Raw genomic sequence first — 24,435 nt, 5'->3', positions numbered from 1 at the left:
AATTATAACAATAACAATGTTGTTGTTGTTGATGATGATGATAGTGATGATGATGTCATGATGTTCCAAATGATAACTATGATGTCGATGATAACAAAATAAAACAATATAATATCACTAATAATTTTAAAAGGTATAATGCTAGTAGTAGTAATGATGATTATAAGACAGTATTATGATAATGATGAATATAATTTTCGCTACAAGATGCTTTTATTTGGGTTACTGTTTGATTTTATATGGGAATCCGCTGTACACGATGCGAAATAATAGAATAACGAATTAAAAAACAAAGTTTATGTTCTAGCTCAGAAGCGGCAATAAGCGCGGCGGGGGGGGGGGGGGGGGGGGTAGTGAGCACTTACACTATTGTTTTGTTTTGCTCGATAGGAGGGGGGGGGGGGGTGGTGGTAGTGCGCACTGTTTTTGTTTACTCTTCATCATTTTTTTTTTGGTGAAAAAATTTAGCGAGTTGATGATATCGCTCTTCACGTGAAAACTACATTTTCTGCTCGTTTTTCACCTCGAATAAAAAAATTATAATGTTCACAATCATTGAACTATACGACCTAGGGGGTGGCATATTGTCGTGAGCTACTGAACATTGAATACAACTTTGTCATCAAACAATGTAGGCCTATAGGCCTATACAGGCGGCGGAGGGCAATTAAAATGCAAATGTGGTTTATTTATAAATCGATTCCAATGATTTAACAATGTTACTAAAATAACATGATTTTCCGGTGTTTTTTTAAACTTATTTAGGTCTAGATCAAACGGGAGGGGAGGGGCCGTTCCCGTAGACGATCCCCATAATAAAGTAATATGTCAATACGCACCACTTTATGAAAGGGTACCTTTTTTACTTCTTCATCACGGAATATGAATAAGGGTCAATTTTACCTTGAACCTGGGAGGCTGGGGCAAATAGACCATGGATCTAGATCTTTTTTCTTAGTATCCTCCCCAAATATTCTTAAAATAATTATGCATATTAAAATATATGTTTTTAAAATAAATTGTGGTGCCATGGCATGCTCTTCGCCATTTATTTGCATGCCACCACAATTTGATCAAACAAGTTTAAGAAGCTAAAGGCATCAATATTCTTAATGGAACGCCCAATCCCCCAAAACGACAACAAACAACTTGGATTGACCATAGTATCTAAAAGTTACCGCTCACTGCAATTATATTTTTGTTGAAGATAAAATATCTATTCTTATCTTTATTGTCTAATCTCATTATAAATATAAAGTTTTCTTGACATTCCAAGTTACTAACATTTTCTTCCAAATTGCTAAAAGTTTCAAGAAAATCTCGACTCGTAAATCTTTATATTTATCACAGTTACTAATTATATGGTATTCATCTCCTACTAGATTCATATTGTAGTCTTCACAGAATCGTAGATTAGGGGCGTTTTAGGCTGGTCTTATATATCTTCCCATTTATGGCGGGTAAGTTGTGTGCGCTCAGTCGTATAGTTTGGTGATATTTTTCTTAAATTAAGATTTGGTTTATGAGATAAATAAGTTTTTTTGCTTGGTTGTATTTTTAAATTGTCTGAAGGTTCTGAGTTTAGAGGATAGGCCTATATATTTTTTTGGTCCCGAAAAAAATAAATCGCAACGACTCAGCTAGCCGCTGAATAAGCGGAGGGGGGGGGGGGGGGGGGGGGGGGGTAAGAGCACATTTTTTGTTTGGTTTTGTTTTGGCCGGGGGGCACGTGGCCCCCCCCCCCTGGATCCTGCCACATTTCTGATCCAGGCATAAAATAAAATAGGTTGTATTTTTGCTTCAACATTTTTTTTCTTATGACAAATAAGGGACAAGTCGCACATTACACAGTACACGCGCGCATGCCAACGAACTCAAACCAAGGGTTCGATGGCGCATGCGCAAGTACTAGATCATATACTACGAAAACTACTAATATTGGGTTAATATCGAGGAGCGAAATCGAAATGTCTTCACGCTACGGGAGTCGACCGCCTAACACATCACTTTATGTCCGAAATTTACCGGATGATGTCAGGTAAGGCGAAGGTGAAAGTAATGTAACATATGTATGTTTGTTGGTGAACTATGAATTGAGTTGAATTATCATTTGAGAGGTGCATAACTCTTGTTTGAAGTTAAATCATGTCTCCGCGGACAAAGCCTGCACTTTTACCGCCATGTCGTCCATGTACATGATGTACGTGCGTAACCGCAGCCCAGTGCTAAAGGCGTGCATTGCAAAGTTGCACATCATGTGCTTGTGTGTGTGTGTGTGTGTGGCCTAGGTGCATGTGCGCTGCTGCTCCAAATGGTTAACATTTGGATCTAACTAGCCTCAAGGGCAAGGTGATTATTAGGCCGAAATCTTCAATCTCTGATTTATAGACAATAGGGGTGCTAGTCCAAGAATAAGGATCGTTTTCGTATTAAACCGCTGACACTAAGTCACTAGAAACAGATGGAAAAAATACAGAACATTCACACTTTTGCAGACGTTTCCGATCCGCGCGTGGTATGCAAAAAACAGATTCTGTGATGATTTTCTTGATGCATTTTACATTAACGTTGTACAGAGACTTTCATGTTGGTATGAGCGATAGAACCTCTCGAAAACAGACAGTGTGAACTGGGTTTTTTTTCTGACGTGGAATTCGTTTTTCACATTGCCAGCCCCGGGAACCCATAACCTGCAGAGCGCCGATGAAAAAAAACATCTGTGAAAATGCAGACGATCCTTATTTTATAGAACGCAAAGTGTCCGCTTTAACAAGGATATTAATATATCCTCGTTCTCGGAGTAGCGCCGCTACTGATAGTTATTAGAGGGTTTTTCCGCTGAGATTAAATCTGGCCTCTGGGGCCTTTTCTCGAAACCGTCATAATATGAGGGTGTCTATGTAGAAACCTGATGTAGACTAGATCTAAGCTTAATTTATAAACTATACTATACACAGCAAGGCTAGCATCTGATTTGAGACTTTAGGAGAGTACTGGCGTTTAATATGTTCACCAGTTTTATTCAACAGTAAATGAAAATTTGTAAAAATTGCCTTTCCAGTATTGTTCTCACTTCAGCTACTCTGCATGTTTTTGTTTTTTTAATTTCATGCTTTTATATGCTCATTCTTCTTTGGGATATGACGGATATCTGTCTTTTGTATTCATCGTGGGTCTTTATCTTGCTATTTTTTTTACCTTGCTATTATTTATCACTATAGCCGGGCGGAAGACATGAGGAACTTGTTCGGCAAGTATGGCCCTATTAGTGACATCTACATACCTTTGGACTACTATACCAGGGAACCCAGGGGCTTTGCATATGTCCAATATCCTTATTCAGTCGCCTTGCAGTGATCTTCCTTCTACTATGCCTGTATGAGCATTTAGTGCGGAGTCAGTCAATGTAATAACAGATTCTGGTCAAGGATATGAAATATCTGGGGAATAGAATATATTTGTTGCTCACATATATATCTGCATGTCTATCAAAAGTTTGCTTTTAAAAATGGCATAATCAATTATCAACTATTAGATGTGATCTGTCATCTGTGACCTAAATTTCTGATTACTTTGCCTTCAAAACATTCCCATAGGCTTTGACCAGACTTTCTCTTACTCTGACTTTCATCCAATACCATTCATTATCTTCGATATTTTACACATGTTCATAAGTTTTCTTGGTTTATTTTATATCTTTTTTAGAAATAAATTTATTAGTTTGATACTTTGAAATCTTTCATGTTTCCAAAGGGGAAAATGAAATAAAGGTATAACTCATTTGGAGATTGCAGAATAAAGAATATTTACACCAGTCTTACTATTCCAATTACTTGGGGTCTTTGGTTGATTTGCTTTTGTAACTTCTGAAATATTCCCCATCAAAATCATAATTACTCAAAACTTTACTGTGATTGTTTTGAGACTGGATTGGACAATATTTAAAACCTCTTGAGAAATAAAAAAAATGTCACTTACAATGTATCCAAAATTCCAAATATTACATGTTGTAATGTAATGCACTCTTTAGAGTAGAAACATCATTTTGTCATCTCATCTAATTTGTAGATTCTTGTAAATATTTAACTAACCTCATTATTTAGAATTTAGTAATAATGCATTCATTAAGTTTTACCACTAGTGTTAATGAAAATCGGAAACTCGTAATGGTGTGAATTTGAAAAAACGTTTACACACAAGCTGTAGACTGCATGAACTTGTGACACCTTACTTTCTATCATTTTGAGTGCCATTTTAATTTTTAATTTTGTTGTTTGAGTTTTTTCATAAATTCCATAACATTAATTTTCTGCCTGTACCCATTTTGTTTAACCCCTCATTTCATACTAATATTTTTTTTTATATGAATGCTTCATGTTGAAGTGGTTTGAAGGAAAACAAATTGATGAAATTTATTGAAATTTGTTCATTCTTAATGGCGGACAGGTTAACGATTTTAATCAATTTCATCATCCTTAGGCCTAAAAAAAAAAAATGTTGTATTGCCCTTTGCGACCGACCCAAAAATCTTGAAATCTACGTTCGGCTTTTTTAAAAAGTTATTTTTTTGTTACCGTTCAAAACTGAGAAATATTAGCCCAAAGAGGGAGTAAAAAAAAAGAAAAGATTTCTGACCGACCGACCCATGTTTTGGCACCTAAAGGGCAATACAACATCTTTTTTTTTTAGGCCTTATTTTCTTCAAAAGTTTTGTTATTTATATTTTTGTTAACAGTACCGGTATGTGATTGTGATGCTTTTTTTTTTAAACACATGATTTCTGCTATTTCCTAATGTAGGTAGGTTAACAAGAGTTTTGTGTTTTGTCTTTGCTCTGTGTCACAGTTAGAGCACAAGCCAAGTCTTTTCAAGTTCAAGTTCAAGTTCAAGCACATTCAAGTTCAAGTGTTCAAGTTCAAGTTCTTGGTAGCCATGGCCAAGTCAAGTCAAGCCATGGTTGATTCAAGACAAACCGCTCAACAGCCATGGTGTGATATCACGGTGAACGATGAAAGTTATAATGTAAATTGATAATCCTCTAATTCAATTATACTCTTCTTTTAACAACCAAACTATTTAGAATATAGATTATTTGCCTATTTGGTGATCAGAAGAAATAGCAACAGTGAATGCAGTGAATTATTCCAGACATTTCGGGGGGAAAATGACACCTTGAATGGAACTACATTCGTTTTTAGCTAATTTGATGTAATCTCATGACCTTCCTATTTAATATTTTCTTCTGATTGAACTACTTTTAAAAGTGATGAAAATCCTCATTCTTTTTTTGCTATTCTGATATCCTAGCCCATTGGGGAAGAAAAAAACTTCTTCATTAGATGCATAGTCATATATAGTCAAGGCTTTTATTGATAGAAAGAAAAAACAAACAATGGGAAGCAATTTTGAGGTACCGGTATCAAACACAATTCTGTCCATTACTTCATATGTAGTCATAATTTTCATGATAGGTCAATGAACTGTTTGATAATCTTCCATCTGTTCACCTTTTACATCCATGACAAAAGGGCTCAAGTCAAGCCAACCGTCCAAGCGCTACCAAGTCACATAAAACAACCAAGACTACTTTGGCTATCGATTTATCATGTACCAATGCAAGGCAACACAAGCAAGAAAGCAAGCAAGCAAAACAAGCTTCAGTACAGAGTTTAAAGGGACAAGTCAAGACACCTCAAGACACCAAAAGAAAAGAATTAAAAGATCAAGCATGCCTACAGACAAGAGTCACAAGTTGTTGATTTCACAAGCCTGATGCCCAAGAGAAGCATGGGGGACATCAGCCAATGGGCATGATCCACTTGTCACATGATGTCAAGGTCATCTGCTGATTGGCTGGCTGGCTCGCTCTTGTGATGTTAAACCCATGCATCTCTTTAAATGTCAAGTTTTCAAGTTTCAAGAAGGTAGAGTATCCTATTGGAATAAACAACAACATATTCTAAACTAACACTCGCAATCTATCAACTATTACTTTTTTTACATGTTGTGTACTATTTCACATATTTATAACTAGTCACTTTTTGAAAAGAATACATTTTTTAGTACCATTTCTAACTTGAAAGAATGTGCAATAATGGTAAGTGTTGCAGCAAAATTGATTCATGGTGATCTTTTCCAATCAAAAATATATGAGCAGAACACTTCCAAAGTTATTTCATTTGAATTCTTTTAATTAAGATTTGACAGGAGTTCATGAAAGAATGAAATGGTTATTTTTTACCATTGCCTGTTGGAAATAACTATTTTCATATGCACGTATTTGCATATGACCCTGCTTTGGGTAGAATAAAACATCTTTGGTCTTGTCCAGGATTATAAGTTTCTTGCCATTTTATCAGCTAATGATATTAAAGAAAGTAAGAAACCGATATAAATGTATAGTTCAGGGCCGGTATTCAATTCAATACTTGACTAAGTAAATGGCTAAACTAAGAAGTTTACTTATCTCGTATTCAAATCGTATTTTAGACTTTTACTTACCTGAGATAAATAAAATACTTAATGATAAGCATTGTGACATCACACTGTCAATCAAACGTAATGCACAATTAACGCGTCGCAATAATTGTGCGCAGGTTATAATACTGCGTAAGAAAACCATATGCCTGCCACTGCCAATCAAGTCCTCCAAATAATTGGCTTAAGTCTGGTAAGGAGCTGTCTTAACTTAAGGGTAAAATACCTAGACAAAAGTTTGGATTGAATACCCAAATTGGCTAAGTATTTTATCAAAGCCAAATACTAAGTAAAAAGCTTAAATTGTGTACTTAAGTATTGAGTTGAATACAGGCCCTGGAGCATAATTTCAAATTCTAAGACATGTCAAGAGTCCTGAATCAAATGTGGAGGACAGGAATTTAATTTGTAATTCTCTTTTCCCTAGAAAGTTATGTGTTGTTTGCATGTTAGTCTTTGTAGAGGAATCAATGTACAGCAGAGCTCTTTCTATAAACGCAAGTAGTTTTATTTTTTCGCCGTGTTTTGAGTGAAATAAAAAAGTTCCTTGACTAGATTAGCTTTCCACGTTTGACGACATCCGAGATGCTGAAGATGCGATGTACGCCCTGGACAGGTACCGCTTCTACGGCCGGGAGCTGGAGATACAGTATGCTGAAGGAGACAGGAAGAGTAAGATGATTTACTTATCTTTAGGGATATCACCTTAGTATTTAATCCCAATGCCTTCTGAAAAAAAGCCTCCTGATCTCTGTTTGTTTTCAATGCTTTGGAAGCTTCAGCCCTCCTACGGCCATCTCTTGGAACCTTGACCATACCTGGGGATGTTTCACAAAGATCCCAAGTCAAACTTAACTTTAAGTTGGACTTAAACATTAAGGAGAGCCATATGTAGCCTTAAATAATATAAATTCAAAAGCAAAAATTCAAGTATTTTAGAATTTGTATTAATTCCACTTCAAGAACATGAAATTTCCTTGATGATGGAAAATATGAATGATTTGAATCAACATTTTATGCCTTTTAAAATAACATTTACAAAAGATTTTCAAATAATAATAAATAAATAAACGACTTTCCATAATTTTTAAGTCCAACTTAGAGTTAAGTTCAACTTCGGATCTTTGTGAAACACCCCCTGATCATTCTAGGCTCTAGAGTGGTCATTTGCTTGTTAGTATTACCAGTTACCAGTGTAGGGTTAGGAGAAGGAGGAGGGGGGGGGGGGGGGGGATTAGGTTTATTATAGATGGGGAGAGATGACGAGTTTAAGAGATTGTTGCAACTCATGCAAGTTACAGGGGAATTATCAGGCGTAAAAGCAGATAATACACAATGACCATGCACTCCATACTACTGTACTAATCTCTGATGGAAAATAACTTCCTAGATGTTCTCAATGATTTCAGTTACATCAACTTCCAGTTTCCTACTAGTACTGCTTATTCATGGCAGACTCTATCTAATACTGCTCGGAATGGATATTTCCTTCCATATTTGGAATAATCATGTCTTTGTTCACCTATACATGCTTTAATGTGCAATTGTCCATCTTTCTTCCCTTTCTGTGGCTGTATTCTTTTCCACCACTCGCAGCTCCCACACAGATGAGAGGAAAGGAGCGTGGCGGCTATCGCCCATCGAGGCACCGATCGCGCAGCCGAAGTCCAAGACGCCGCCGTTCTCGTAGCCGCAGCCCTCGTCGACGACGTTCGCGGAGCGGCAGCCCCCGAAGACGACGCTCTCCCAGTTACAGTCCAAAGAGGAGGAGTAGGAGGAGCAGGAGCAAGGACAGGTGAGAAAAAATAACAACCAGTCAACTATGTTCACTATATTTCTTGTGTAATTTCATACTACTACAAAACCAGAAACTTTTGCGTGCATGGAATATTCACAAACTTTTAAGAAGTTTAGAATCCTGAAAGTTCAAATAATTAAATTATAAAAGGGATGGCAACACTGAATTTTACAGGTAAAAGTACAGCCTTTTCACACACAGCTAAAATTCATCGTATTCATCATATAGTTTATGATGGAGGTAATGAATGACTTTAAGAACCACTTGCCTAATGTGTATTACTATTTTAGTCTGTGCTTTACCAAATGTCCTTGGCTCCTTGATTGTAGGAAACGCAGAAAGTCGTATTCGAGGTCAGTGTCACGCTCTCGGTCCAGGTCAGCTGACAGAATGCGAACACGAAGCAGGTTAGTATCCCCCTTGAACTCTTAAAAGTCAGTTGAGAATCTGCACCTCTTACTTGCTTGTTAACTCCATACAAAAGAATGTTAAGTTATCCATTTGTTAGGAAGTACACCAGAATGAGCCAAAAATGTACATTCCAAAGTATATTGAGTTCATATCTATGCCCTCGTTGTGGTATCAACTTAATGCAGGCATGTGGTACAGTCCACTGCTCCACACTCGATATTCGTTTGTTAGGGGGTCTGGACTGAAGTCTGTGGGCCTATATACATGTACATTGAGCCCTATGAAGAAACACTGAAATTGTTGGAGCCTAGGTCCCGTTGCATAAAACTTACCACTGACTTTGCCATCAATATTAACTACCACGGCAACATAATTCAACAGCCAATCAAATTACGGTTGCCTTTAATTGCAAAGTTACCATCAATACTAAGTTATAGGCGACAGGCCCTGGACCTAGATGTTGGGCGCCCAATCTCCCAGGGTGTTAGTGTTGAGCCCTAAGTACACTATCGTCTTTGATTTGTTACATATGAGACATTATCTTTGAATTGAGTCATCATGGAATGTTTGGGGCATTGTGAATGTCAGAGGGGTTATTTGCAAATTTTTTCCCATCCGTGTCGTATCCTGTCATTGAATATTTCCCAGCTTTCTCTGTTAATTGATTTAGGAGTAATTGTTACTCTTTCATTGATTTTCCCCCTAGTAGCCAGTTGAATGATGCACCCTCTAGTACATCTAGTTAATATTTTTCTCTTTTCTCTGTTTTAGGACGTTCAGTCGATCTCCAACAGGCTCCAAGAGTAGATCAAGATCACGGGACAAGTAGCAGCCTTGAAGGACCTTGGCACATGTCCATATTTGTACACGTTTGGCGCCATCTAGAAATGAACCGAAGGATTTCTCCTACACCTTTTTGTCATTCTATTTTATAGGAATCCAAGTGGTTTGTATTCAAGATATGAAGAGATGCACTGTACAGTTGTAGAAAATGACATCCCTGTTGACAATGTATCATATGAAGAAAAATGTTTTTAAATGAAAAAATAGTGATACTTGAAAATGTAGGCATTGTTATTTAACATTCTGGGCTCTTTGTTAACTTCCGGGGAAATAAAGAATATTGTTATGAACACGGTGTTGTGCTATACATTCAATAACAGAAGAATTGGTAAAAAGTTGGAGTTTTAGAAAATTTTAAGGCCCTTTTGGCCTCTGACGCCTGCTTGTATTGCACCCCTCATGATGCATCAGTTTGTGTGAACATCTAAAGCTTTGCAATACTATTCATGTAGTGTGTTGTAACTCGAGGAGGGGGTAAAGAATAGATTTCCTAAATTTGTCCAACTGAGTGGTATCTCAAAAAGCACAAAACATGCACCCTATCAAAGGGGTGCTATGGAGTTCCTGTGTTTGAAGAAAGAAAAAAAAGCACATGTTTAATGATAGTTTTCTGTCTATTGATAGGCCTAAGATATTTCAGCTTACAGCAGATTCATTTACAGCAGATTCATTTCATTATTAATATTAGACTGATTTGATTGTTTGGAAAGATATCTCTGAATTTCTTCTTCTACATGTACATGTATATGATTAAGAGACAAATTTGACCTTATCCAGAAGAAAAACAAAACAACTTCAACCAAACCCAGGCCACTATTTACCAATGCTGTGTATTACCTTATACTTGATACAAAACAAATCAGTTGTACATAGATCTGCAACTGAAAAGGAGCAATTACTATGTCTACTTTTAACATTGCTCTATGCCATTGAATGATATGTGTATTGTATGTTTTTGTGTACAAAATGCAAACCGATTATCAGTATTTTCCTCTTTTTTTGTTTCCAACTATGGCTGATTGCATGTACATAGTAAGCAAGATGCATTTCTCATTTCAAAACTTAAGATTTTTTTGTCTGCATTAGCAAGGTCCATGTCGAGATGTAAATGTACCAGACATTTTTGTTGATAGAAGTTGCAAGAGCCGAGTAGATTTACTAAATCCTACGACTGTTTGTTAATGCAAAAGAGGGTTGAATAGTTTCCAAATTTCAGTCTTTTTGCTGACAAAATCATGCATCTGGTTTTTGGAATAGAGCTCCATAACATCTTTCACACCTGTTTTGCTTGATATTAATACCCCATTCATGTGGATGTGCTCTGAAGCTTTTGATTCAATGTTGATGTCATCTTCTTTTATGAGTGCATTCTAAATAACATTTAGCTCGGAATATTCAAAAGACTATTGATATTCGACTATTTTCAAGAAGAGACAAAAAAGTGATGTGACATTTGCTCCTGAAAATGCATGATAGCAGAATATTTTATTTTTCATTTTTCAAATGTAACTTGGCTATCTGTATGGAGGCATGGAGAATACATATTGATTTTCTGTTTTTATTTTATTCAGTTCTTTAGAGATATATTCTAGACATGAGTATATAATTAAGCAGACCCTTCCAGTCGTGTTCAAAGTTGCCAGCATTATGTTATTGCTGTTGTAAATATTTGAAGATTTCTGCACAATGTTCGATCGTCTACCAAAAGTCCTTGTCAGCCATGTTTTATTGTTCCGTAAGAAGTAGCATTTGTTCAGTATTACCTGCTAACAACATACATGTACATGTATCTAGGATAGTGCTATGCAAGTTGATCAGTCTGTTGTGTATGTATGTACTATGTGACGAGTTCCTCAGAACTTTGAGATTGCTATTAAATGAAAAAGAGTAGGATTGTCGAGTGGTTCAATCACTCGACTGGAAATTTAAAGTTTGTGGGTTCGTACCTGACCTAGCACTTGTGTCCTTGAGCAAAGCATTTTGATACCAGGCAGTGTGAGAAATGTCATTGTGGTTGGATTAGCTTGTGCATGCTTGTAAAAAGGTGAAATGCTCTCCAAAGGAGTTGAGAGTCTGCACTCTCAAGTGCAGGGTCGTAATTTGAATCCATTGATTGGGCTAATGTTTATGCTATGTTAGTTGACTGGATTTAAACCGCTTTTGTAAGTCATTATTATTAAGTTTAATATGCATAAAGACTCCCATTTTTTCACTGACATGTATTATCCCCTTTTCCTTCTCTTTCGTAGAGTCCAATTGAAGAATACACATTAATTTTGTTTTAATAATTTACCAAATTGATAACTGTCGATTGTATAATACCATATTCGTAGATTGTTTTAATTTTTTTTTTTTTTTTGGGGGGGGGGGGGGGAGGTTAAATTAGACTTATCAGTCTCATGAAATTTAAAAAAAAGTGCCCCAAAGTATTTCCCATTTCACCATCTTAAAATGGTTGTACCTTTAAGTTGTTTGTCTTCAGCAATGTGTTGTGTTAATTTATTTGTTTTTATACATTTCAGGAAAAAAGAAATGACAAGTACAATCACTTAGTTTATAAATGTTCATCGCAAACCCAGTTTTGTTTGGAATTGTTTAAATCTCTCACAGAAGTTTAGACAGTTTTATTTAAAAATATTTTTAGGGTACTCCATTGCTGTTTTCTGTCATGAGCTCCTGTCAATAAAGATATCTTTGTTTAGAATAATAATTCATGTTTAAGAGTTTTTATTGTGGGATTTGGACAAAATTCATCATTACCTCACCACCAACACTTTAATAACATTGAAAAAGCAGTGTAGATTTCATATTTGAGAAAGTAGACTCTTTAAAATACTTGAATTGAATAATCTTTTGCCCTCAAATGTTATTGCAAGGCCAGATGATGTTAGACGAAATAAAGATGAAACTTGGTGAATTTGAGTCCATACTGGACCAAAAATGATGTATAAATATTTGTACATCAATCATGTACCAGCTATGCGCCATCATCAGGAATGTCGATATGCTCTAAGCCAAACCATATCGTACAACTCTCAGAAAGAGAGGGAGGAGAGGAAGAGATTTAAGCAGAGATGGACAGGAAAGCAAGGGAAATAAGTGGAGAAAGATGAGGGAGGACAAGAGAGAAATTATTACCAGAAAACGCACAACTGACTAAGTGAAATTTTGTGAACATACACATTTTTTTTAATACAAAAGAAAGTACACAGATTATATACAAAATGTACAAGATGAACAAGGAGTACCGGTAGGCAATATTTTGATCGATGAATTCATACATGACATGATTTATCAAGTATTCACTGCTCCTTACAAAGTTAATAAGTCTTCATGAAACATCTACACAGGAGCTCTTGATACCATTCATCTTGCTCCCCAAAGAATTCAGATTTACATTATTCTTGCAGTTTATAATTTATGCTCAAATTCTATGTAAAACAGGATTTATGACATTTCAAAGTAATTAGTTCAGAACTTGATAAAACACAAAATTACCAAAAGAGTACAATGTTGAGATACTGGTCTGGCGTGAAAATGCCTTGTTTTTTAAAGAAAAAATAACTGTTTCTTTAACTGTTTAAATAAGAATAACGTACTGATGTTATTCCTACTACAAATGAAGCTTTACAATACACTAGCCCCATGTTGAAAACGACATAACTTCTATGAGAGGAGAATACTAAGTGACTCAGAATACTAAGTAAACAGTTCCAGGAATAATCCATATGTGCATATGTAACAGGGTGGGGGCCAGCTGTCTCACAGAAAATCAATTTAAATGACTCATTTGTTACAAATGAAAAGTAAAAGCAATATAATTACGAAACCATTGTATTGACAAAGGTGTGTCTCCAGTTTTAAAAGCTGGAAGGGTCAACAAGACAAAACAGTGTAAGAATTCCCCAGGGGGGAGGGGGGGGGGGGGGGGTCACTCTCATACACAAATGCTACCCACCTATGTCCATCAACATCTGAAATGAACCCTAATGTAATGGCGTATCGCACCTTTTCTGAAATGACCCTTTTTAAAGAAAACATCAAAACCTGTGATCCTGAAAAGGTACCCTTTTTGGTGTTTTTGTGCGATCAGTGCTTGAAGAACACCCCTTTGTAAGGAAAACGTAGACGACGAACCTGTGAATCTGAAAAGGTACCCTTTTTTGCGATCAGTGCTTGAAAAACATCAATTTTTAAGGGAAACGTCGTCGCTGCCGTATAGCTGAAAAAGACACCCTTTCGCCGCTTTTTCTGGACGGGAGTGCTTAGCCAGTCATGTTGGGAGTGACCCCCCCTCCCCCCCCCCCCCCCCCCCCCCCCCCCCCCCCCCCCCCCCCCCCCCCCCCCCCCCCTGGGAAGAATTCCGGACAAGAAAACCTGTTTTCATGAGCACTGAGCACAAATGTAATTTAAAGATACTATGTCCCTTTTGCAGCCAAAATCAAATTCTGTAGAACTTTGCAGGAATTATGAATATGTCATGCATGTCCTATCTATGAAATTTAAACGTTAGCAGTGTCCTAGTATAGTATGCAAGGTAACCTGTTTACTTTCTAGACTTCACTGTCAGACACTATTGAGTGACTGACTGGTATCTTTTTTTCTTTGGTAATAACATACATAAAATGAGCTGTTAATAGGTATATGAGCATTTGTTTACATCAATAACCCACTACTTGTAATGGCTATAATTAAACTGATTGAATATTTGTGCAGCACAAAAACGTACCACCATTCTATTACTTAAGTGATTGCAAACACTTATGTAGATTCAACAACTAATGGTCATTATTTTTCAACAAAGGGCATTTTCAAACCCTTTCTGAAATTGGTACGGTAGTCAGTTAAAGGATGCTGATAGAGCATGTTGAGCATCGTACAAGAAACCAAACATCATCAAAAATAATCTCGATTTACACAGCGCATTAAACCAACATCTCTGCATTTTACAGATATTATTACAGATATTCTAGTATGAAGAGTAGTAGTTCTGTCTAGAGAAAGAAGAGAATTCTAGATTTCATCAGCTCTTGTCCGTCTCTTCTTTCCGCTTGTTTCTTGGTGATCGGTAGAGCTACGTCTTGCTTTCAATTCCTCATCCTACAACATTGAAATGACAAGAGATAAAGAATGGATGATAGAAACATTCGGGATGAGTACCAGTAGCTTTTTACAGAATGCAGGATATGAGTACAGGGGAGTGTTTCACAAAGACTAAAATCGACTTTAAATTGGACTTAACTATGGCAGGCTGTTCATGCCACTGTTTGCTCTCACTACTATGATCTTTAGATACTATTTTTTCCTTCAATAATGAATTATCAAATTTTTTAAATTCTGTAGATTTGTGACCATGATTTGTACGTCCCTTGAGAGACAAATGCCTGTAAATTGTGAGAGCAAGCAGTGGCATAAACAGCCTGCCATATTTAAGTCCAACTTAAAGTCAATCTTAGTCTTTGTGAAACACTCCCCAGATTACTTAAAATGGGAGAAAAGAAAAATACAGGAAAAACTTTCCCTGTGAGTAACCATTCATTGGTTCAGCACAAAAAAAAAAAAGCAAAACATTATAATATGTGATTTGATCACTTTATTTTCAATGCAAGGGGACATTCAGAGTTCTATCTCATTTTCATCACTCCCTTTTATCACTCTGTTTATCCCTTTCTTGCGCTCTTTATTTGCTCTCGTTTGGGTAATCTTTTCTTAATCTCTGATTCTCTCTATCTCACTCTCTCTCTTTCTCCCTCTCTCTTTCTCCCTCTCTCTTTCTCTTCTTCTTCTCTTTGGGTCTTTCCTCCACTTCTTTCTTTGTCTATCCCTCTTCATGTCTCTCTCTCTCTCTCTAGCTCTCTATCCATTTATAAATATTCAAGTAGTGATGTCATACTGACCTTTGGTGCACTGACCTCTGACCTACGAGCCATGGTCTCTCTCCCTCTCAGACTCTTAGAGGAGTCTGGTTGCTGTACCATCAGCTGGGTGGAGATGAACTCCTATTGATAATGGAAAAGTAATTCAAATATATTAACTCATTCCTTCATTTACACAACGTTTGTAAATGTTTGTGAAAGTTACTGCGATGGAGGGCATTAAACATATCGATTAGCTACAAGAATGATAAAGCATTATAAGCAAGATATGATAATTCAATAGGTAAACGGAAATACGTTGCACATATTCCAGAGTTGGATAAAATTAAAATTTGAGCACATCTTATCCACATTTCTCATATCCCACACCCAGACCCAATCACGATTAGATTTCCCCTTTGGCAATAACATTAGAACATGATACAGATCCTCCCACAAAGGGATTCAAGTCTGAATGGTCATATGAGTAGTATTCTCGAGATTGCAGGTATTGTGAACTTCCAGTTGTAGATAAAGGCCCTACTGGCTTGAAAGTCAATGAGAACCTATGTGACTGGCACAATTTCACTAGCATTCGCATTCGATCGGGCCTGTTCTTTGAATGGAATGCTGCAATACAATGCCCTAGTCTTCTGACCTTGTAGAACTTAAAGATAAAGTTGAGTTCTGGTCATGCGATTGCATTGTGAACCGTGTAGAAACGATCAGAAAAGGTTGATTATGTAGCATATAAGCATTGGTGTGTACTGCAAGGTTCTGGAATCATTAAAATGATAAGATATTTGGCCCAGTTTTGGTAAAAGTAACAAGCACTATACACAGAAATATGTATCTGGGACTACACGAACATTTGGCATAAGCTGTTACATGTCATATTTATAAGATGAAGGCATTTGAAGAGCCATGCTTTTCAGGGAACACTTTTTCTCTGAAGTTCTTCCACATTTGCATAAAAACAATGAAAACGCTCACAAATCATTTTTCACCTATTCCCAGAACTCAACCTTCTTTTTAATTCAGGAAGAACTCCCATCTTTCAATGTTCACAATCAAAAGGGATTTTCTTCCAAAAACTAGTCAGCTAGTAAGGTTTGCAGTAGTAGTAGTAGTGGTTATTTTACCCGACGGCTAAGAAAGCATAGATACTTGTTTAGTAAGCAACCAGAGGACTGACAGCCTTAGGTCCTCTACAAGGGACCTGGTAATGAGGATTAATGCCTTACCAAAGGGCACTAGTGCATAGACTTGGTTTCGAACCCGGGTCACCGTATTACGAGACCACTGCTCTACTGACTGAGCTATCGTGCCTCCAGTAGCTTTTATCAGCCAACATCCAACCAACCACTCACCTCTATAAAGCTGATCACATCATTCTGCATGCTGACTGCCATATCATGGACGTCATGATCAGAGCTGTTATACATGATAGCATTCTGAAACATGATCAAGATGTACCGATGGAAGGACTCCGTCGTCCTGATGGTTCCGTTCTCTATCTTCTTCTTGATGGTGATGAGGTCCAGCGGCTGGTGAACGATGCTGCAGTAACCTGGGGCGATGTCCTCCGTCACCGGGTGAAGGAAGACACTGGCATATCTACAAAAGAAGTAGAAGAACGTGGTCATGTATGATCAGGCAAGGGGGGTATTCTTGAAAGCTCAATGGGTGGTATTCTCATAAGTTAAGCCGGGACTAAGTCCAGACTAAACAAGAATTTTAGTTCACACTTCTATGGAATGCTAGGTGTCATCTTCCTCCTTCAATATTCATGACAAAAATAATCTACCAAAGACTTTGTTGAAATTCAGTTCATTTTCATATTATCTTTTTTTCCATTTCATTGCAAAATTAATTTGTTGGACACTTTTAATTGCAGAATTAAAATAATCTGTACAGGGTAAATGAGTTGGCAAGAGATACTCCATAAAAGTGTGGACTTTTATGGAGTATAATACCACCCTATAACTTCAGTCCACGGTTTAATCCTCCGACTAAGTATGGAATGCCAAGTATTCATAAGAATATGTTTCTGAATTATTTATATTTTAAACTAAATAAAAATAAAATGTATTCACGAAACAAATATTTTGATGTGAAAATTAATGTACGGCAAATATTTCTACTTTAACAGTATCTCTTTACAAAGAGTGAGAATTGTGACTTACTTGTGGCTTGCAGCAGCTCTCCATACCAGCATAATGGCCTTTCTCCATACTCTATACGCATGGTCCTCCTCACTGTGATGTGGTATAAGAAAAAAATGAAAACTTAATATATTCTTGAGGAAAATTAATGTTCATAACAACCTGTTTGGATTATAACCACACACAAAATGAGCATATCAGAGAAAAAATATACAAATGTAATTACACTGAATATAACTTGGATATACTGAGTAGTGCATGACAGATTATGTTCCTTTGAAAGGGGGACTTTACAAAATTTCAAGCACACAACAAATAGGACGGTGTAGAACTATCAAATACCCTTCCAAGGCTCTGCAAGGTTGATTCCTACCTATATTTCACTGGGTACTAATGTATGTTAGGAGAGTAAATTGCCTTTTTTTTCTCCTTGAATGTACACATGTTTCAACTGTTCAAAACATTTTCTGGTAAATTGATAGAGAAATGATTTCCCTGCAAATCAATCTGTGATTCATGCTATTTCCAAGGACCAGTAAGGCCCTAATTCACAAAGAAGGTTTAAATGTGCCACATTTTAAACCCTCATTTACATAACCCATGGTTTAAAATAAGCGTACCTTGCCTTGTGCACGTCTAGTATTGGACCTCTGACTGTGTCATGCTTATTTTGGGCTAATTTTAAATCACAGGTTATGTTGAGGAAGATTTAAACAATGGGTTAAATTTAAACCTCTTTTGTGAATTCGTGCCTAAGGGTTTGTTAGTATCTTTAGATTTGAATCAAAACTTTACGCAGCTTCAGATAAAATAGCAATTTATATACTTTCAATCATGGGTTTCACTTCGCTTACACAAACTAGCACATACCTATGTGGCACAGATGAAGGACTGTTTGGCAATGAATCACAATAGAGCGAAGATTGCAAATTGGCAACCGAAGCATCATCGCTCTCTGATGGTCTATCGTGATCTTCAGAATCAGCAGCGTCGCTCCTAGTCTCGTCTTTAAGATCATCAAAACTCATGACAGTGTCGTCATCATCATCATCCTGAGGAAACAGAGACATAAAGGTTCGTTGAGTTCAGGTCAAAGGTCAATGATTGGTGGCAAACATTCTTTATAATTTGGTTTTTATGACAACTTCTCATTTGGAGCATGTTTTGTTTGGAAAGCCTAACAATGAATCAAATCTGTATTGAAAATCCTTCATCACTACTTATACATGCAGATTGTTGGATGTCATATCAAACACAACAATTGCATGCTGTTGCTCAACAAACATTTTCAAATGACCACTGATAGATTCAAACTAACATTTATTTAATAAACATTAAGTGTCTTCATCAAGTTTTATTCCCATACTTTTCAATTGCCAGAGCTGAACTTGACCTTTTATAAAGGTATTCTTCAAAATGGCATGTAGATGAAAGAGGCAAGTTATCTTAACATTGCACATTATCCATTCGCTCCAGAAGGATGACATTCTCACAGCATCAAACCAAATGATTTTGTGATTGTTTTGGTACAAATATTTTAGACTCTTATGTGTTTTTTTTCTTTTCATAAGACAGTATGAAATGTATACTGAACCCCAATGTTTGAACCTGTAAAGACTGACCGGTTTACTCCTCATCCTAGAGCTCTTCCTAGAGGCGTTGCTAGGCCGACCCCTCCCTCTCTTCTTCTCCGTCTTGCTCAGGGCTCCTGGAGACACAGGCTCCATGTCTATGGGTTCATGGTGGGAACGAAGGAGCTTGCCACCTCCCGACTCCGCCTTACGACCCTCTGCCTCGGGTTTGCTGCTCACCACGATGATCTACATGGATGAAAGGGGGTGGAGTGTTTAATTAGAAGACATGTATTTGTAATCATTTATTGTGTGTACATTTATTGTGTGTACATTTATTGTGTGTACAGGGCCTCTCAGAAAAACAGTATTAATTCTGAGAGAGTTACCCTGTCTAGATAAAATGAATAAATAAATAAATAAAAAGAAAACCCACTCTTTATTTCATATTGCTCAGAATAAAGATAGAAAACCCAAATGTCAACAATATAAAATTAATCCAGTGTAAAGCTACATACTTAAAAAAAAAAGAAGCATATCTGCACTAGTTTGGCCAGGAGGGATTAGACCTCCCTGCATGGTCACTGACAGGTGGTTATCTCATCAAATCAGCTCTCACTCCCGCCCCCCCCCCCCACTCAGTGTTATTTAAGGTACGCATATGCGTGTTCCCTCCTTTTGAAAACGCCCCCTTAAGTCGGGTGTGTAAAGTCAATTTCGTGTATGTACAAGCCGAACTTTGGTGCATGAAAAGTACCCCTTTACCGGACATTTTGGTAACACGCATGCGGTCATTCCGACCCTGAAGTGGGGGGGGGGGGGGGGGGGGGGGCCGCGCTCTCACTTACCATAAGAAAAAGGAGATCATGGGGGACCAATGGGTACCGCTTACCGGTAGACATTGTTTGCTATATAGAGGGCGCAAGTAGCTGTAAGTAGTGCAGTAGGGTTTTAAAAGGTGGAACTCAAATGATGCAAATTTTTATAAAAATGGGAGAGAGAAGATACTATTTTAGTTGGAACTGGGTATAAACTTTGCATTCTCCTCAGTATGTCATGAAACATTACTATGACCATACTGCAATTGATGTTTCAAAAGTGCAGCTTTCCAATGGGTGGATCAGGGTAATTTCGACAGCATTATTCTAGTAGTGTGTTCCTATTACTGCAAACTTCTATGCATGATATGGATACCATATTATGGTGTAACACTGGATGTAGAACACAATATCACAGATAATTGAACATACCAGGTATTAAAAATAACAATGAATCCCAATGTAACACTAAAGTTGAAACATTTAAATGGATGGAAATATATCAACATTGAAATGGTGGAAAAATGTACGACATAACACTGAAATAAAGTCATAATATGGTTTAAAAAAATGAATATCAATATAATCAATGAAATATAAAGATACTGGTAATGAAAAACAATATAAGAACACTGAAATTTACAATTGAGTCAAAATGGACAAAACGATAACACTGGAAAGTTTATAAAATGGTATATAGTATACCAGAATAATGTTGGTTTATAGTAAACATGTGGTTAGAAAACAAATGGCATATGCCAATTAAGCTGACTTACTATGGACCGACTCCGTGTTTAAGAATGAGACCAAAAAATAGGGTGTGCATATAAAACATGTGCATGTATATGTAATGTGGTTAGAATATTTGATTATTAAAACTCTTTTATCATTTAGACAGGGAAAAAAACCTGCCCAGAAAACATGCTGCCCCTCCATTGGCACTGTACTCCTGAAAGAGACCCAGAAACATTTGATCCCCTATATATTCTGTACATTCAAAATCCTGAAATGACTAGAATGACTAGACACAGAGGCCCAAATTCACAAAGGAGGTTTCAATTTAACCCATGGTTTAAATCTTATTTACATAATAATAAGCGTGACACAGTCAGAGGTCAAATATTAGACGCACGCAAGGCAAGGTACGCTTAATTTGCGCTAATTTTAAACCATGGGTTATGTAAATGAAGATTTAAATTAAATTTAAACCTCCTTTGTGAATTCGGGCCCAAGGGTTGACATGGTTTGACTATCAGGGCAGAATCCTGAAAACCGGCATCTTTCGTTTGAGTAGTAGTGGGTTTTCATGGAGAATTTGACATCATTCGGGTGTTTACCCAATAACAGGTGATGTCAGTCATAAAGAGTGGGCTTCATTTTTACGACAATCAGGTCTTATGTAGTACACTGTGCCCTAGCCTTACCGCCCTATGGAATTCTGAACGTAATATCAAATTTTCCTCACCCTCCAGAATCAAGGAAAGTCAGAATATTTTCTTGTGGGACCACAGGTTCACTGCTTCATAGACCTTTTCACACACAGACACATTAATTGGTAATTCAACCTCATCTGGTGTCAGTAAATTACCGATATGATGCAATAGACACGGACATTGACAACTATGTGGCTTTAAAGGTTTACATACAGGCACTCCTTGCATGCCTTTACTCAAGAGTAATATCTATCATGTCGACGTAACTGATATTCAAGGAATTTTAATGATTATTAGTTGATGTCACTTTTGATGGAATGAATAAACTGTCAAATATTTAATATTGAATGTGATATTAGCTGTTAACACTAAACAAAAAGATGTTTGGATTAGGTATACAAGTGATGATTTTGAATTCTTTGGTATTTGACCCCTAACCTCTGAAGTAGTCTTTTCTCCAGCTGTTTTCGCTGAAGGTTCCTCTGTCTGCTTTTCTTGCGGAACTTCAACATTATCTTTTTTGTCGTCTTTTTTAACATCGTCTTTCTTTTCCTTTTCCTTTTCCTTTTCAGAAATAAGGATGGACACGATTGAAATAATTAAGGGATGAGAAAAAATTAATCTCTTGGTATACATACATCAACATGTATCACTATCAGCAATCATGTACACACTTCACATGTTTACGTAAATGCATTGATGCAATCTGGCAAAAATATAACTCTATTGGGATTTCAAATACCTGTAGACTTCATATGCATTCAGCTGTTGTTTCAAGCTTTTAATATTAATAATAAAAAGACATGCATCATAAGAACAAATTTACATACATGTAGCTGAATTCTGATTTTGTGCCAAGTCTCTCATTTTATGCCATTCTATGTCAGATACATGTATGCACCTACTTGTCACTAGTCTTTAAATGAAATAACAATTAACTTTCTTGCTCCTTCAATCTTTCTCACATATTGTTATTGGTCCAAATTCTTGAAAGTTGCATGGGAAAAATGAATCACAACGCTATAGTTTCATAATGCACAACAGTTGACATGAAAATACCTTACCATAACAATCTGCATGTTCACATTGTAAAAGTTACTCATTTTGCAAAACAGTATTCAATTAATTACCAGGAATCATACACTGTACATCTGTAGGTACTGGGGTGGGGCAAAATCACACCTCACATTTTCGTTATTTAATGTCAGATTTTGGCTAAATGAAAATTCTTTTAGTTCCAAGGCTTTCTGCTTGCAGAAAAACCTTGCTCATATATTTAGTGATTTCAGTCAGCTGATAATCGACATAACATATATCTCTTTTACATTACGACAATGGAAATTCATTTCCACAACAAATTTCTTAAAATGTTCTATACACACCTCCCGCATGATCTCCTCCCCTTCATCCTCAATGGAATCGTCCACTGCTCCATCTGCTCCTTCTTTGTCTGGGGTCGTTCCACTTTCTGACAGGGGGGATGGGAGAAGAAGCTTAGAAAGGGTAGGGGTCTCTGTGAGACAGAGTGATGGGTAGTAATGAAGCATGATTAGTGTGTTGGTTGATCAATGATAAGCAATGGTGCTATATAAAGCTATTCATAAACACAGACGTATTTGCATGGTTCATCTCTTCCAAAATGTACTCTTGTTTTGTATTCACTGATTTTTCTTTGTCTTTGCCAGATAAATAATAATAATATTTTTATGCAAACTATGCATCAAGTGCTCTGAAGCGGTGTGCATAAACCAGTCAATCAAGTGGAATAGTGTGCAGCATGGGTTCACATTGGATAAATTAGTAACATTAGTTTGTAAATGTATTAGAAATAGTATACATTCATAATCTTTAGTAAGGCCAAAAGGCCAACAAAAAAAAAAAAAAAAAACCAGACCAAATGTGCTGCCATACATCAAAGATATGACATGATTGCTTTAGAAATTTGCTGGGTATGACATACCATTAAAATATTTGAAAGGTAGTAAACTCAAATAAATCTCCTGATTTGAGGAATGAGCACTTAATGCAAAAGATGAACCACAAATCTGCCTGTGCTTATACTACAATACACACAGAGAAACATCACACACACACGCGCACACACAGAGGGATGGGGTAGAAGGATGACGTGGGGGCAAGGAGCAAACTACAAGAGGAGGAAGAGGAATCTTTGGGGCAACCTTTCAAATAACAAGATAAGTTTTGTTGATACCGGTAAATTAAAACAGTAATTGTCCTACTTTTGTGTGTAATTTCCATCCTACATTTTCTTTTTATGTTAAAGGTATTATAAATTAGTCCATCAAGTCCTAACTGCATTTTTGATGGAAAGAGAATGAAGAAAGAGATGGACTTACTAATTGACACATAGTCTAATTTTTCTATGATGCTATGGCACAATGGATATGTATACAAATGAAATGGGAATATCATATACATGACATGAATAAATATCAAATCTGAAATCAAACTGAGGATATTAAAATGGCATGGTAATATCAAACATGCAACAGTAGTGATGGATTGCTTATACCGGTGATTGTTTTGTTCTCTGTTAGATATAGGACTGTGGTCTTGCCATATATCAGATAATGTTTTGAGGAAGATCAGAAATTGTGCACACATGAAATGCGCTTTACACACAAATACACAAAATCCATTGAAATCATAGATACTTCTTAATAGTTGTATAACTTGTACTTTTTATGCCTTGTATTAGATTTAAAGGGAGTATTAAAATAAAGATGAAAAATGTTTGAGAAAGGAAAGGTATGCTACATGTCTAAGATATATTTTTCCTCATTCTCACATAATTTTAGGGCAGGGGTAGTGTGACTTGCAAACAAGTAAACTCATAATTTTTTGATAACGTTAGCAAAGAACACAGGAACATTTTGTGTAGAAGATTATGTATTACATGGCTATTTGAAAGTAATGAAAATTGTGCAATGTGTATTATCAGTATTGAATGTGTGAATTAATAGAAATACAAATAAAAGAAAACATCTGCTAACTCAGAAAGACTACCGGTACAATGTGAATAGGCAAATATCTAAAAGAAAGC

At 36.6% G+C, this 24,435-nt stretch overlaps 2 protein-coding genes across 8 annotated transcripts in view; one reads left to right on the top strand and one right to left on the bottom strand.

The window, feature by feature from the left end:
• The first annotated feature begins 1,937 nt into the window (after positions 1 to 1,937).
• LOC586800 (serine/arginine-rich splicing factor 10) lies at positions 1,938 to 12,250 on the top strand. The gene is made up of 6 exons (XM_795319.5): positions 1,938 to 2,038; positions 3,222 to 3,329; positions 7,046 to 7,149; positions 8,074 to 8,272; positions 8,605 to 8,682; positions 9,458 to 12,250. Exons 1-6 carry the CDS (start codon positions 1,968 to 1,970, stop codon positions 9,513 to 9,515), a joined length of 618 nt encoding a protein of 205 aa, XP_800412.2. The 5' UTR covers positions 1,938 to 1,967; the 3' UTR covers positions 9,516 to 12,250.
• Positions 12,251 to 14,267: 2,017 nt separating this feature from the next.
• The window catches only part of LOC576401 (bromodomain-containing protein 8), a 24,531-nt gene continuing 14,363 nt past the window's right edge, over positions 14,268 to 24,435 (bottom strand). For 3 of the 7 annotated variants that reach the window (XM_030985563.1, XM_030985565.1, XM_030985564.1), the window contains exons 9-16: positions 22,754 to 22,884; positions 21,810 to 21,935; positions 19,172 to 19,369; positions 18,420 to 18,601; positions 17,571 to 17,642; positions 16,755 to 17,001; positions 15,427 to 15,528; positions 14,268 to 14,629 (exon numbers count right to left, since the gene is read on the bottom strand). In XM_030985563.1, coding sequence (XP_030841423.1) covers positions 14,543 to 14,629; positions 15,427 to 15,528; positions 16,755 to 17,001; positions 17,571 to 17,642; positions 18,420 to 18,601; positions 19,172 to 19,369; positions 21,810 to 21,935; positions 22,754 to 22,884 — 1,145 coding nt within the window. In that variant the 3' untranslated portion in view covers positions 14,268 to 14,542. The remainder of the gene's footprint in view (positions 14,630 to 15,426; positions 15,529 to 16,754; positions 17,002 to 17,570; positions 17,643 to 18,419; positions 18,602 to 19,171; positions 19,370 to 21,809; positions 21,936 to 22,753; positions 22,885 to 24,435) is intronic. The other 4 variants (XM_030985566.1, XM_030985567.1, XM_030985568.1 and 1 more) reach the window with 4 other exon arrangements.

Source organism: Strongylocentrotus purpuratus, unplaced genomic scaffold (assembly GCF_000002235.5).
Source record: "Strongylocentrotus purpuratus isolate Spur 01 unplaced genomic scaffold, Spur_5.0 spur5_scaffold_15, whole genome shotgun sequence".
NCBI classification, from domain to species: domain Eukaryota; kingdom Metazoa; phylum Echinodermata; class Echinoidea; order Camarodonta; family Strongylocentrotidae; genus Strongylocentrotus; species Strongylocentrotus purpuratus.
Note: the sequence above shows the minus strand (reverse complement) of the source record. Positions and strands in the feature narration are given on the sequence as shown.